The sequence below is a fragment of the Megalops cyprinoides genome, chromosome 14 (genome assembly GCF_013368585.1).
Source record: "Megalops cyprinoides isolate fMegCyp1 chromosome 14, fMegCyp1.pri, whole genome shotgun sequence".
Taxonomy (NCBI): domain Eukaryota; kingdom Metazoa; phylum Chordata; class Actinopteri; order Elopiformes; family Megalopidae; genus Megalops; species Megalops cyprinoides.
The window spans coordinates 11,534,867-11,550,423 of record NC_050596.1 but is presented as its reverse complement, the minus strand read 5'-3'; the positions used below and the strand labels follow the sequence as shown (position 1 = coordinate 11,550,423).

The 15,557-nt window shown below is 43.5% G+C and overlaps 1 protein-coding gene across 1 annotated transcript; it reads left to right on the top strand.

Moving 5' to 3' along the window:
• Window positions 1-2,504: 2,504 nt before the first annotated feature.
• On the top strand, window positions 2,505-14,543 carry lcp1 (lymphocyte cytosolic protein 1 (L-plastin)). The gene is made up of 16 exons (XM_036545142.1): window positions 2,505-2,657; window positions 6,556-6,639; window positions 7,171-7,331; window positions 8,063-8,192; window positions 8,625-8,757; window positions 9,039-9,120; window positions 9,539-9,704; window positions 9,823-9,965; window positions 10,349-10,444; window positions 11,067-11,262; window positions 12,120-12,198; window positions 12,344-12,458; window positions 12,806-12,939; window positions 13,323-13,443; window positions 13,821-13,945; window positions 14,359-14,543. The coding sequence occupies exons 2-16, from the start codon at window positions 6,582-6,584 to the stop codon at window positions 14,489-14,491; spliced, it is 1,872 nt and encodes a 623-aa protein (XP_036401035.1). The 5' UTR covers window positions 2,505-2,657; window positions 6,556-6,581; the 3' UTR covers window positions 14,492-14,543.
• Window positions 14,544-15,557: the final 1,014 nt, after the last annotated feature.

The window sequence follows — 15,557 nt, the reverse complement described above, 5'->3', positions numbered from 1 at the left end:
AGATTCAATAACTTGCTTTTAATGTGAAAAAATTATTCAGCTTAATTCTTACATTAGTGTGGTTTTTTAGAATCAAAGTTAGATCAAATTTAGAATGTGGTTGTTATTAAGAAGTGTCTCCCACGGTGCTCTTTATGGCCTTTGTTTAAATTTCGAATACATTTGACTGGTAGCGCTTAGTCTGCATACCATAATAGTCATGTGACCTATAGTCATGGAGTCACAAGAAGTTTGCATTTCTAATGGGTTAGTGTTGTGAGGGCTGATTGTTACTTCTTCTGGATCACTACACCTATTACATCAGCCTCTCCACATTTTGAAAAGATTGGTGAGTCTGCACAGCACTGCAGTCTGCATCGGCTTTTTGACTGCTGACCAACGCTTAGTATGAAAAATCCAGACGGAAACTGGTTAGAATCTTTCCCTTGTTGGGTGGTGGTGGTGGTGGTGGTGGGGGGGGGGAGCCAGACCACAAAAAGAGCCAAATACGGAATAGATTCATATACTTACTACTGTAGCTACAGTAGAATCTCTAATCATGATCAGGTCCTCTCTATGCTCATGAGTTTGTAACAAACCCACTATCATTGTCATTAAAATAATGTTTTTTTTTGACTTAAACTGCATCCTTGCTCCAAAATACATTGCTCATTTTTTCATTCACAGTTGGTGTTAATGCAGATGTAATCTAGACTTTACTGTAGGGTTTAATTCAGAAGGTTCTTATAACTGCGTAACAGCTTCCTCTGTCTTACTGTACAGTTGGCATCTGGCTTTAGGCAGGGAGTCTCTGATCAGGAAAGCAGAGCTTCATCTGACTGATTTCCTGATTTCACTGACCTGGAACCCAGTCTGAGAGCAAGGGTTCCATTCAGAATCTGTCCCAGGTGTCACAACAAAGAAAATTTTCACACATTTGTGTTTTCGCCATTGACCAACATGAGAGAGCTGACGAGAAGTCACGAGACGCTTCTCTGGCCCTCCATTTCACTGCAGTCTGCGTGTCTGACGATCTGCACTAAGTTCGCAGTATCACCACAACATCTTGCCAAATGTTTCCTTCCCCTTTCCCACTGCAAGGCCTAGCCAACCATTTTGCAGAAATAGCCACGATGAGGACACCAAATGCAGGCGCTGTAAGGAGCGTTGACTCAGAGCGGTTCTGCTCTGACATTTATGTTCAATGTGCAGTGTCATTTATACCATGTTGAAATGACTTTTGACCTTACCTGTAGCCTTGCGCCCCATCGTCTCCCAAAAGATTGTTTATGTTGACAGTTGTGTTCACCGATTTGTCATATTTTTCTGCTTCCCCTCAGAAACAGTTTTTAACTTTATTACTGCACGTACGTGGAACCTGGTGACTGTGCTACCACATGCAAAGCAAGCTTTCAGTGGTTTTAGCTTAAAGAATGTCACCCTTTTAGGAGCTGCTGACACAAAAAAAGAATTGTTAGGGGAAGCATGATTACCATAGCAGTAATGACTATTTATCTCCAGATGACACCATACTGAAGATGAACGACCTCCTCCTCTGAGTGATTTTCAACCTTAGAGAAAGATCAATGTGGGCCCTGCCCTGTCAGTCAAGTCAATGTTTATACCCTGTTGGCTCTACTCATCTGAGAGCCCTAAGCCTGTTTTCCACCAATACCAGGAGTAGACAGGAAATATTCTTTGTACAAGATGTAAAGTCCCTATACATGACTTGTTTCCCTTACAGAAACCCTTATCTAATATGAAAAGGCCTATGAAAATAGGGGTAAAATATCAACATACACAAATGGTTGTGTATACTTATAGGGTTCCCTCAGTGCATTAGAGCTGATATTGTTTAAAAAGAGGCCAGCTTTCACACCTTGCCCACTTTCAAAAGTCTTCTGTGACTGGTGGCCACCTCCAAGAGTGTGGATCGTTACACAGTGTAAAATATTGTGTAAAGTGTAAAATATTTTGGAAGTAATAAGTCTCCCCCATCTTTTCTTTAGACAATTCATTTGTGAGAATTTGACTATTGCCACACTAAAAATAATCATTGAGGATGAATATTGAATTTATCCTCAAAAGGTTGTTGAAAATTTGGTTAAAAAAAATTAATCTGAGTAAAAAATTCTGCCTATAGCTTGCACATAATTCAGATCTGTGGTTTCATAATGCTTGTGTTGTCAATGAAATGCTTATTCTGTGTTTTTCTATTGCAGTGCTGACTAAGGAATAAGATCACCAACGCAATTACAGGTCCTTAAGATGACGAAGTTCTTTATTTATCAAGAACATAATTCAAAGGTCCCCCTCTAAAAGAGCTATGTGATTTTATTAGTACAAAAATAAGAATTATTATTATCACCTCCACGCATGCACAGAAGCAGGTGAGTTTTTCACCCGGCCTTATGACACCTCGATGGCCTGTTGGCGAACGGCAGCGGATTACCTTATAAAGACAAAACCAACCTTCGTTGCAGTACTGAAGTGTGCTGAATGTCACTTCCTTCCTCGTTCATGCGTTTTGAATAGCTCAGTTGTCGCTGTCGCTTGTCTTCTCCTGGCGGGCCCCCTTGACTGTCGAGCAGCACGCTTGAAACACAGAGAAAGAAAGAGAGAGCCCTTCCTGCATTCCATTCGAACCCAGAGCAACCCAGACCCGCACCTCACACAAGGTAACTCGCGACCCTTGGCCTCGGCCGGTCAGCTGCTTGCTTTTGCGTGGACCCTTTGGTCTTTGGTGAGTGCGCTGCTGTGCTTGTCACCGTGGCGAGTGATTTGGGGGGGGGCAGTCCTCGTGTGGTGCTAAGCGTCCGTGTCGGGGCACCCGTATCCCTGCTAACCCCACGAAAATCCTCACAGAGCGGACGCAACGCCGCTGCAACGTGCTGCTTTGGCGCGGCGTGGCAGGAGGCCGTTAGCGTTAGCTTGCTCTGGGGGCAGCGTTCGACACGGAGGCGGCGGTGATGTTGACTTGCCAGCATGCAGACACCAGTGCACAGTTTCGCGGTGCTGGAGCTGAGCAGGAAACTGTGGTTGAGCCTTGCTGCAGCACTGAACTCAGAGGCAAGCTCAAGCAGCTTCAACTCATGGCTGGGTCTGATTTCTCTCTTGTTTCACCAGCTCACTCTCCCCGTAATTAGCCATCCCAACCAGAGTTTATGTATGTTTCAGCGCCGTACCTTAGACTCTTAGACTCTTATGTCCTCTCCTGTTTTATTGCAAAGACGTCTCCATAGTGGGATATGCGTAGTAGCTAAAATGACTTTTTTTTTCTGTTGTGCATTGTTTACACAGGATCATTGCACATTAAAAGTGCATTTTTGTGTGCATTTACGATTTCGGGGTAGTCTGTGGTGGAAGAGAGTGATCGTGCTGGTGCACGCAGAGCACAGAACAAAGAAGGGCACATGTAACAGTGCTAGGCGTGGCTCCTGTCAGCCATTTTCAAATCACAAGCAGCGTCTGAAAATCAACCTTACAGATATTGTCTGTCGTTCAAGCTTTGCATGAATCGGAACTTTTGCGCTCTGTTTCTGTGATCAATCAGAGATGTATTTCTCCCCCAGCACCGAAAAGCTACTAAGGGTTACTTGCAGGTTTTGGGTAGAGAAAGGGTTTGAATTCATGAAGGATGCCAATCCGAACTTGCTCAGTATTCATTACATAGGACTGTTCTAAAAAGAGCACTTTTTATCTCATCCAATGTTATCATGCCAGGTGATATTTTTAGGCAGCCCAGATTTGTGCTGTGTTCCAAAAGCGAGCATAATTTTGCATGATCTGATATGATGCTATAACAAAAAACATATCTTAGATGTGCAAGATGCCAGAGAGATGTTAAGAGATTTTGGGATAAACTACTGACTGTGGATTCACCTAAAGTAGACACAGAAGCTTAGCAATGATGACAAATGAGGCTTTAAGTTCAAGGAGACTTATGTGCTATGTGGAAATCAACCATACAATTAAAAGGAAAGTGGTTATAAAGCTCTCATTCAAATCCCCGTGCTATTCGAATTCTGAACCAATATGAGGATGTTATATTTGCATTCAGACAAAAAGGAAGGATGTGCTACATTAATTAAAATTTAGGTCATTCATAACTGAAAAGAGTAGCAGTTGCTTTACAATGTTGGAAAATAAGGTGTTATACTTTTGTTGTAAAAATGGCACCTGAGCTCTTGTTTAATGGCTGAGCTTTAAAGAGCACTGAAGGAGGAACTTTGAGAAAATACCTCAGTCTGGCCCCTTAGTTGCCAAGAAACGGAAGTGTGCACAGAGGAAGAGAGTGAACATTCAAAGACGATGATGTCACCTACAGCGCAGCAACTCTGTTCTGGAGTATGTCTGACTCTTTTGAACATAAGTACAGGTCTCCTCGCATTTATTCTGGATTGTAACTCCAAGTTTGACTCCCAAAATCAGAGGGCACCAAGAATTCTGGCCTGACGGAGTTTGTCGGAAACACTCTCAAAATGGATGGACTGAACAGAAGAGCTTTTTAGAAATATTTTAAGTGGAATCTTTGGTTGTTCTGCTGTTGTAAATTTCATGATGCTACAAAAGCCAAAAACACTTGATCCTTTGCTGAAGAGAAACTGCTTTAAACAATAATGCCAGGTGACATCATACTGCATTAATGCTGCCTCAGTGTTGATGATGATTCAACAGCTTACCTGTGAGCACTCTCTGAACACTAAATAGACTTGGCAAACAGAACCATCTTCTTTGATCAGGAAAGACTATCATGTGTCACCAAATTTTATTTTTGACTTTGAAGTCTTTATCGAGATTCATATATATAATATGAAACATGGTGGATTCATACTTTTAATTAGTTCTGCAAAATGTTTTCTTTCTCCATCTAGTTTTGAGTACAGCAACTAATACCAAACACAGTCCAGGAGGGCCACTTATTTTCTGTCCTGAAGACTGTATACTGCTAACATCTTAAAGTCAGTCTGCAAAGATACATATTGGTATGATTCATATATGTGTCATATGGATAAGATTATATTCACTGTGTAAGTATTTTTCTATAAATGAACACTGTAGGTACGTTTGAGCATTCAGCCTAGTGTACTCTGTGTATTTAAGATGTACTGATAGACTGCTGCTGCGTGCCAGCTTAAGGAAGCAGAAGCGATATCTTCACGTATCTTGTTCACTGTTCGGTATCTGCTTCTGGTGTAGACCACGTTTCAGACCCAGCACTGGAAAATCCCTATCCTCTTCCTTTCTGCCCACTGAGCTATGGTTGGAAGCCAGAGAGCGAGGATAGCGTGCCTCCTGGCTGATTACTCCAACAAAGGGAACACTAATGACTGTATGAGGACAACACAGTCACTGCTATATGAGTGACCGGTCAAAACTTATGGGTTCTTTTACACCACAATTCTGATTTCTCCTCACATTACAGTCCTTAAATACATTGCAATCATATTTTGTAATCCAAAAATTATCCAAGATGTCATTAAGCTCATTATTTCAAACATCAAGACCTTTATTGTAAAACACTGAAATGGAGAACAGAGGGAAGTTTCAAAACGGTGGGGGAATTCATGACCAAAGTTTTTACGCAAAACATTACTGTTTTAGAGTCACTAGCAAAAAAGTGTGTTGTCTCAATCACCCAAAGGAACAGGGAATTTTATATTCTGTGGTGGACATTGTCATCCTGCTTCTCCTTTCCACAGCACATCTTAGTCAAGTTTAAACATATAAACTATACCTGCCATTTTGATCCTGTGTGAATTTTTCTGTATTATTTCGCTGATAATAGCGTTGGACATTTGGCAGCTACCCAGTGCAATGTTTAAGGAAGTGGGTTTGCAGCCACGAGGTTGTAGTTCCATTCCAGCTTTCAGGTGGAGGGGCTCTGTGATTGCTCTGTGACCTTTGAACAAGATTGAGAACCTGAACTGCTGCAGTGAATATTCAGCCAGATAAACACACAATATTTACATATATATGCTATATAAGTCATTCTGGAAAGGGGCCTCAGTAAAGCAAATCCATATTTTTCAGTAATGTTATATTGGAATGTTGAAAGGATTTACTGCTGTCTTGGACCAGGGTAAACTAATTAAGCATTGTAATGCTGTCCAGGATTTGGCTGTGACCAAAGGTTGTGGCCGTGCAACATGTACACAGGGTCATGTCTTGACTCTCATGTCTCTCATCTTGATACCATTTTAAGTCATGTTTGTGTTCATAAACTTGCTTCTGGGGGCGGAAGCGTGGATGTGCCCTACTGAATCAGAACAGGCTGTGAGAGAGGAAGTTCCAAAGCGGTGGGAGGAACTCATGACCACAGCTTAGACACAGAGCATTAGAGTCATAAGCAAAAACATGTTCTCACTGAAAGAAAGTTCCAAGAAGTCAAAGAAACAGGGAATATTGTATTTTAGGGAAATTACATTATCTGAAAGCTGTGAGATATAGCTTCATCAGAATGAGTGAGACTGAGAAGAGTGTTTTTTTTTTTGTAACATGCTATGAATCTTGAGTGAGGCTGTTGTGTGTGATGCCACCCTTTTACACTTTACACCTGCAACGTCATTGTTTTAGCTTCCAACTGCTAAGCGTGTCACAAGATGGCTGCGATCTCCCAGGAAGAGTTGGAGGACCTCCGGGAAGCTTTTGCCAAGATCGGTGAGAGAAACAGCCATGAGGCACCCTCACACATCCCCACACATCCTGCCTCACACATTTAGCTTCTGATGACATCAGTTAAGTGAGTCAAACACTATATATGCAATCTGTCTCTCACCTCCCCTCTCAACAACCCCCCCCATTCATCTCCCAAACCAGAAGTGGTCTGTCACAGAGGCAATATGATCAAATACAGGCGTGATCATTCACAAAGACATGTTATCACACTTAACAGAATAACTCGTGTCACTTGTAGTTGTTTAAATGTTTTATAAATATTGTCACAAGTGGTAAATCTCCAGTGAGAAGTGTGAAGGTTTGAATGAGGTGACTGGGTGTGTGGCCCATAATCCACATATTGCCCCACTCACATCTCGATCCTTTCACTAATGTCCACCCTCTGACTATACCTGCTTTTACTCTGTGTGTCTGTATTTGATGTATATCACCAAAGTGATAATATACATCACTCCTTGATGCCCGTGTTTGTCCTGTTGTGCATCTCTGACTTCTGACCTTTGCCCTTTTCAGATGTGGACTCCAAGGGACACATCGGCACCGGTGACCTCAACGATCTCTTCAAAGCGGCCAACCTGCCCTTGCCAGGGTACAGAGTCAGAGAGATCATCCAGAACCTCACCACCACAGGCAACCAGCACGACGGCAAAGTCACCTTTGATGAGTTTGTCGAGGTGAGTGCGCAAAGGGTCAAAGGTCATCAAAAGCCCAGCCACAAGTGTCAAATTGAAAACATGAGGAGTTATCCATCCCTTTCTGTAGGACTGCTGCTAGGATTCATAATTAGGTGACAATATTATAGAGAAGATATAATGCATAAAAAAATTATTAAATCCAACAACTCCAACACTGCATATAAAATATTGGCAAAACTTTGTATTATTGTCCCACTAATCAAGCATTTAGTAATGCATCAGTAAAACATTTTTGCAACTTAATGCACTGCCTGTCCTAAATTAGACATCACTCACCTCTCTCAAATGTCTTTGTCCAATGACATCCAATGTTTCATTAGCATTCATTAAGAAGGTCTGACTAGTGTCTGTTTTAGGACAGACAGTGCAGATCAGCTACATATTATAAATATTATTAATAAATATTAATAATGCTTTATTAATGGTTAATTAATGGAAGTTATATCATATATATAAGCTTAAATTCTGTCACAGAACATCATATTATCATATTATAATGGGTCAGCACTGGTGATGGGAAAGTGAGGCTTCATGAACCCCATAATGGGTGGAGCTACCATCTGCTATCAGTCACTGACAGAAACGAACCAATCAAAAGACTTTGATCTCCAAATCAAAAGATGACAGAATTAATTTCTCTCTTACCTTCTCTCTCTCTCCCACTCTCCCTCTCTCCCTCCACCGCCTCGCTCTGTCTCCCTCCTCCCCAGGTGGCTCATGGACTGAAGAGCACAGAGGTTGCCAAGACCTTCAGGAAGGCCATCAATAAAAAAGAGGGCATCTGTGCCGTGGTGGGCACATCAGAGCAGTCCAGCGCCGGCACCCAGCATTCTTACTCCGGTGAGGCTGCCTTGCATCGCACCTTTTGCACGCTTGGCACAGGCCTGTGTCCAGGGCAACATACACACGGCTTGCACTAGGCGTTTCACACACTTATACAGGGAAGTAGCCAAAGGACCGTGCTCACAGGTACAACTGCTGTGCCTCCTGTGGGAATTGAACACTCCTCTTACACGTCAAGTTCCCAGTATTCTGCTGCTCCTCTACTCTGTTAAGGGGTGGGGGCGCGTAAGTGGATGGGCACCAAGGGGACTTAGTGGTTGTAACCTTTTGACAGCCTTTAACTATATATTCAAAATGTAGATATCTCTTAGATGTGGGGGCAGGGTTCTTTTTTTTCTTTTAACGACACAGTGAGAAGCACATCTGGTTCTGTTGCTAAAAAACAGGCAGGCTAGTGATGCACTCTGCCTGTATTTGTCACACCATCAGAGGAGGAGAAGGTCGCCTTCGTTAACTGGGTGAACAAGGCCCTGGAGAAGGACCCCGACTGCAAGCATGTCATTCCTATGGACCCCAACACGAACGACCTGTTCACAGCTGTCGGCGACGGCATCGTTCTCTGGTACGTTCCTCTTTCCTCGAGTCTGTGGAAACCTGAGCTCAGCTCAGCGGTCGGTGGCAACAGGCATAAGGCTCCCCTTAAATGACCAGAAGTCATGTATGTGGTCATTTAAGAGACATTTCTTCAGGCATATTCACATTCTTATTCAGTTACACTGAACGTGACCCTCAATTTCTCATCTTACAGAACAGTGTTGACCTGGTTGTTTCTTATAAGCTGTTCCTGATTTCCCTGTCTTAACCTTACTGAATCGTTTCTGAATTCATGACTCCACTTTTCAGTAAGATGATCAACCTCTCTGTGCCTGATACAATTGATGAAAGAACCATCAACAAGAAGAAGCTCACGCCATTCACCATACAGGTAATACAGACTGATTGCTCATCTCTGTGATTTTGATAAATGATAATGACATCATTTGAGTAGTATTGAATACTATTGATGTCATGCTTCTCAGGTTAAACAAATTTTAATATGAGGTTTCCCTCATGACAATTCCACCAGAACTCTTGAACAATGTAACCAAAACATTAATTTACCTAACTTAAACATTGTCCAAATGTTGCAGTAGTATGCGTTTTCCACATTTAATTGCTGTAATGTGCAGGCTACCCTTTATGTATCTTTAAAGTTTTTTACAGTGTTTTTCATTGGAAGTTAGTGATTTTGAGAGGGGGGAAGCTGAAGGTTTTGGAAATAACACCTCTGAGTAATTAACACTTGTGAATAACCTTTATAATGACTAATACAATGCCAATCCGCATCATGTTCTGGCCCACAGGAGAACCTGAACCTGGCCCTGAACTCAGCGTCGGCCATCGGGTGCCATGTGGTGAACATCGGGGCGGAGGACCTGAAGGAGGGCCGACAGCACCTGGTGCTGGGGCTGCTGTGGCAGGTCATCAAGATCGGCCTGTTCGCCGACATCGAGATCAGCAGGAACGAAGGTGCACACTGCGAGCGTGTGTGTGCGTGTGTGTGTGTTTGTGTGAGTGAGTGAGAGAGAGAGACTGTATGTTGGATTGTGTCAGTACGCATATGACTCTGTGTGTGTGTATCCCCCAGCTCTGATCGCTCTCCTGAGAGATGGGGAAACTCTTGAGGACCTGATGAAGCTCTCTCCTGAGGAGCTGCTGCTGCGCTGGGCCAACTACCACCTGGAGCAGGCAGGCTGCCCCAAGATCAACAACTTCAGCTCTGACATAAAGGTGCGGCCTTTATCAGCCCCCTGTCTGTCTGCTCCATACAGCCTTTTCATTCCGTGTGTCCCCCAAGCTACCCACATACAGAGTGTTAAATCCACACTTTATTCAAAAGATAAATACATCATAAGGAGAATTATACAAATGCCATGTTAGCATTACATCTCTGTGAGCCTGCACGCCCCCTCACAGAAATATACTGTATGCTGTTAGTGTGTGATATGTCCAGGCACTGGCACAGAAATAACTATGTTTGTGTGGTGACTGTTTGTGTGTATGTGTGTGTGTGTATGTGTGTGTGGGTGTGTGTGTGTGCACGCTCGTGCAGGCAGTGGCATAAGGTGAGTCATGGGTTTATTTAACATGGCTTTGTTTCCTCCCCTCTATAGGACTCAAAGGCTTACTACAACATCCTGGATCAGGTGGCACCCAAAGGTGATGAGGAGGGCATCCCGGCCATTCCCATCGACGTGTCAGGAATCAGGGTTAGTCCCCTCTCTCCTGCCCACTATATTTTCCACAAGACCTCCTCATCAAATAATTCCCTTATTATTTATATATTTATGTATTTGTTTTTCGCAAAGGATTTCAACCAGGTTGACTTACAAGGCTAATATGGTGTGGTTCATTAAGTAGACATCACAGAGAAAACAGGAACACCAATATCATAGATACATACTAGCCAGAATTACAGTAAATTGGCATCAAGGTGAAAACAGTGCTAATATAAAAGCATATGACAGTAAAATCATAGTGCCTATCTGTACACGCTGTAAAAGAGAATTGGTTCTCAGTTGCCCTACCAGGTAAAACAATACCACGTGCATAGCGACTAACTGAACTGCTACGCTACATTATATCTGCATTCATCCAAGGTTTGCTGTTAAGTGTAAGACAGACCCAAATGCTGGGAACAAAGATTAATTTATTTCCTAATGACTGGAACCCTGTGGTTCCAGTGAGTTATAATGGAAGCATATGATCTTAAAGTGAGAATCTGGGCTGTATGCTTCAGATGGGGTTCCACAGTGATAGATTTCATTGTCAAATGAAAAAAATTCATAAAATAATGCCTATCGCTGATGTGCTCTGTGGTGCCCCCTGCAGGAGAAAGAGGATGTGAAAAGGGCAGAATGCATGCTGGAGCAGGCCGACCGCCTGGGCTGCCGACAGTTCGTCACTGCGACAGACGTCATCAGGGGCAACCCCAAGCTGAACATGGCCTTCGTCGCCAACCTTTTCAACAAGTATCCTGCCCTGAAGAAGCCCGAGAACCAGGAAATTGACTGGAGCTCCATCGAAGGTGAGAGGAGGGCTGTAATCCAAACCCAGTGGCAATGATCCCTGATCAGCGCTCAGCATCCTCTGATGCTGGAGTGGAGAGTGAGAGAACTGAGTGCTGGTCTGGAGTCAGTGTTACTGAGGGGAGCGGAGAGTTAGAGAACTGAGTGCTGGTCTGGAGTCAGTGTTACTGAGGGGAGTAGAGAGTTAGAGAACTGAGTGCTGGTCTGGAGTCTGTGTTACTGAGGGGAGTGGAGAGTGAGAGAACTGAGTGCTGGTCTGGAGTCAGTGTTACTGAGGGGAGCGGAGAGTTAGAGAACTGAGTGCTGGTCTGGAGTCAGTGTTACTGAGGGGAGTAGAGAGTTAGAGAACTGAGTGCTGGTCTGGAGTCAGTGTTACTGAGGGGAGTAGAGAGTTAGAGAACTGAGTGCTGGTGTGGAGTCAGTGTTACTGAGGGGAGCAGAGAGTTAGAGAACTGAGTGCTGGTCTGGAGTCAGTGTTACTGAGGGGAGCAGAGAGTTAGAGAACTGAGTGCTGGTGTGGAGTCAGTGTTACTGAGGAAAGATGGGAAAAAAGTGTACTTCCCCTGATGGAGTGTGACTCAGTGACTACAGCTGAAAATAGTGAAATTCTGAGTCTCTAGTAAAACACTTTCAATGTGCTGACAAGTATGCTTATTCAAATTCAGAGATAAAACTAGGTGTAAATAATAAGCAATTTGATGAGGATGTATGCCATCCTCATCAAAAGTAATCGTTCTACCCTGTTTCAATATATATGTATTAGTATGTGTTATTCATAAAGCATAGCAATGCAGTCCAATCAATGATAGCCTCCTGTGACTGTGAGATTTTCACTTTGTTTTGCTGTGACCCTCAGGTGAGACCAGGGAGGAGCGTACGTTCAGGAACTGGATGAACTCACTGGGTGTCAACCCTCGTGTCAACCACCTCTATGGGTGAGTCTCCCCGAGCCCTCACAGACCTCTGGAGGTTTCTTCCTGTACCTTTACATGATATGTTTCCTCATCATACTCATCTCTACTGTCCTTTTTTCTGTCCTCCCCTCTTTTTTCCTTTCTTACTCTCCATCACTCCTTCCAGTGACCTGGACGACGCCCTGGTCATCTTCCAGCTGTACGAGAAGATCAAGGTCCCTGTGGATTGGGGCAGAGTGAACAAACCCCCCTACCCGAAACTGGGCGGCAACATGAAGAAGGTGAGGCATGCCCAACCCCCTCCATCAAACAGGGCTCCAGTGTACCCTAACGCTGATGGTGTATTAGTTGGTAGCAAGTACAGAAAGGAAACTGCAGTAGTGTAGTGGTTTCATGCACTTTTATCTCTACCATTTACCTTGTACCTTGTCTGGCCAACTATGGAAACTTGGTCATGCTGCGCTTCTAATATTGTTTACTCCTTATTTTTGCTTGTGTCGTATTCTGCCTCCCTTGTAAGTTACTTTGGATAAAAGTGCCTTGCCAAATGAATAAATGTAAATGTAGTGCAGAGGTGGAGCTATATCTATGGTGAAAGCAGTAACGTTGATGGCATTGGGATTGGCAGCTGGAGAACTGTAACTATGCTGTGGAGCTGGGGAAGAACCAGGCCAAGTTCTCTCTGGTGGGGATCGCGGGGCAGGACCTGAACGCGGGGAACCGCACCCTCACCCTCGCCCTGCTGTGGCAGCTGATGAGGAGGTAACGTTAGGACAATGTACACCGGGAGCAGCATGCTAACGTTTACTATGAGCATACTGTACGTTAACGCTAGCTGGACTTATCGTTTAGATATATGGTATTGGACGCTGTGCATTGAATATGGTTTTCCCAGTTTTAATTACAAAGAAAGGGTGTTCAGTAGTTTCCTTTTGTTTTATTCAAGCCCTTCATAATTAATTCCATATAGAACTGCAATATAGAATTGGGGTTTAATTAGACTTTTAAAATTCTGTTTATTTTATTGTTAAGGATGATCTCTGATTCACTCTAGCTGTCTATCACCATGTTGTTTTTTCAGCACTGATCTTTGGTGATGTTTTTCTGACCATCGTTGCTCACTGCTGATCCACTCTGTCCCTTAGGTACACACTGAACATCCTGGAGGAGCTGGGCGATGGGCAGAAGGTCAACGATGACACCATTGTCAGCTGGGTAAATGAGACCCTGACACAAGCTGGCAAGAGCACCATCAGTGGCTTCAAGGTAGGAGGCGTCATTGCTACAACCCTAAGTAATCGTCACAGCTTCAGCAGGCTGTCAAAGCCAGCATTTGGAATATCTTCATTTAACTCTAATTAGACCTAGAGAACTATACTGAGATCTTAAATTGGTAATAAAAGTTTTGGTCACACTTATCCTTTAACAGAGGGGAGGGTGAAATTTATATTTCATTAAGTCCCAATGCGGTTAAAATAAGTTCTTCAAAATAATTTTCACACTGCACTGAAACATTCATTGGGTGCAGTTAAACAAACTCAGTCTGTTTCATAGTAGTGATATGTGATGAAAGTGACCCAGGGCAGTTTCTCAAGCAGAACAACAACACCCTGTGGTGTGTGTGTGTGTGTTAACTTCTCCAGGATGGCTCCATCAGCACCAGTATGCCAGTCCTGGACCTGATTGACGCCATCCAGCCTGGATCCATCCGGTATGACCTGCTGAAGATGGAGGATCTGTCTGACGAGGAGAAGCTCAACAATGCCAAGTATGTCACTCATCTGTGCTCTCAACCACCCTCTCTGGTGCTGAGACTGTCTGCTGGACGATTCAAATGTCTGTTCATTTAGCCATAGCCACTAATCCTGAAGTCGCATTGAATAAAAGCTTGTTATAAATGAATAAATGTCAATGTTAACCACTGTCAGCAGCGATGCAGAGAGTGTCCACACTGACACAGCTCAGATCACAGATGCAACAGAGAGAATAAACAAGTCCCTGTGTGCCTCTGTCTGAGGGTGTAGCTCCATGTTTGTTTCATGCAGTGAAACACAGGAAGTCTAACAGGACACAGCGAGTATCCACAGTAACACAACTCTATTTTCCACAGCAGTTATCGGAGCACTGCTCAGAGCAAAACAGCAGAATTGTTAAGAGTCGCTTGTTTGTCGTCTATGTCAGATATGCCATCTCCATGGCGAGGAAGATCGGCGCCCGTGTGTACGCCCTGCCCGAAGACCTGGTAGAGGTCAAGCCGAAGATGGTGATGACGGTGTTCGCCTGCCTCATGGCAAGGGGCATGAAGAGGGTGTGAGGTCATCAGCTGCCCCCCCCGCAACCTCTCTCCCTTCTGCTCCACCCAACCCCCCCCCCCCCCCTTCCATTCCTTCTGTCACATCAGCACCTGGCTCCACCCCCAGGAGACCTACAACACAGGGCACTGTGTATGTGTGAACAACCCTGCGACAGGAGGCTACAGATACATACCTTCACAGCGCACACACACACACACACACGCACACAAAAGACATGACATTATCTGTTTTAACAGACAAAATATTATATTCTCATAATTGCTTTTTTAAAAACAATCAAATTTTAGAAAGCTATTCACATTGTCAGTGCTCAGAGCCTACTAAAACTGGTTATTGATGTCTAGTTTTGCCAGCATTATCATCAAGTTTACTGTGATATATGTTTAGACATTACTGTCTGGGAAAGCAAAGATCTTTTTCGCCTCTGGTATCCAGGAACACTTTTATCCATTTATGTACGCAATGGCATATGAATTGTGAAGATATCTGGATGCTGCAAAATTGGAATCATGTTAGCCAATACCAAATAAACTTTTTCAGTGAATTTTTTACTCCATGATTTGCGCTGGATCTGTCCTGCTTGGTTCTTCATTCTTTCGTCTTTGCTCCCTGTTACAGCCGTTCCACATCATAACAACAGAATACCTGCAGCCTAATGACTGCAAATAGTTTACACTAAAATTCCAGCTTCAGTAAATGAAATCCAGTGGTGTCACCATGCTGTCGAGGTATCCGAGGTAACATCTCGGTAACAGGGTTTGACAGGGAATTGAGGACTTATTGTCAGGTCCAGCAATGCTCTTACACATTGAACCCAATACGGTGCCTTCAAATCAGATTGGATCCAGCCATTTTTGAATAAAGTATGTGATATCAAATTTCAGGGTTTCTGTAAGATACAGTACAGCAAGAAGCTGCTTATTGTTTTATGGTTATTATTTGACATGGAAAAAGTTGCGCACATTAAAATCACTCCGGGACAGACGTAGTGCAAAGTGCCTTCTTACTCATCGTGTGTAAATTTTAACCACGAGGCAAACAGATCTCTCTAAATCAATACAGCTT

Excerpts from the sequence above, each read along its gene's own strand:
- lcp1 (XM_036545142.1), top strand. The coding sequence starts at position 6,582 with ATGGCTGCGATCTCCCAGGAAGAGTTGGAGGACCTCCGGGAAGCTTTT. Across the intron at positions 8,758-9,038 it reads GGCGACGGCATCGTTCTCTG|TAAGATGATCAACCTCTCTG; the intron begins GTACGTTCCTCT and ends TCCACTTTTCAG. Across the intron at positions 13,946-14,358 it reads GAGAAGCTCAACAATGCCAA|ATATGCCATCTCCATGGCGA; the intron begins GTATGTCACTCA and ends CGTCTATGTCAG.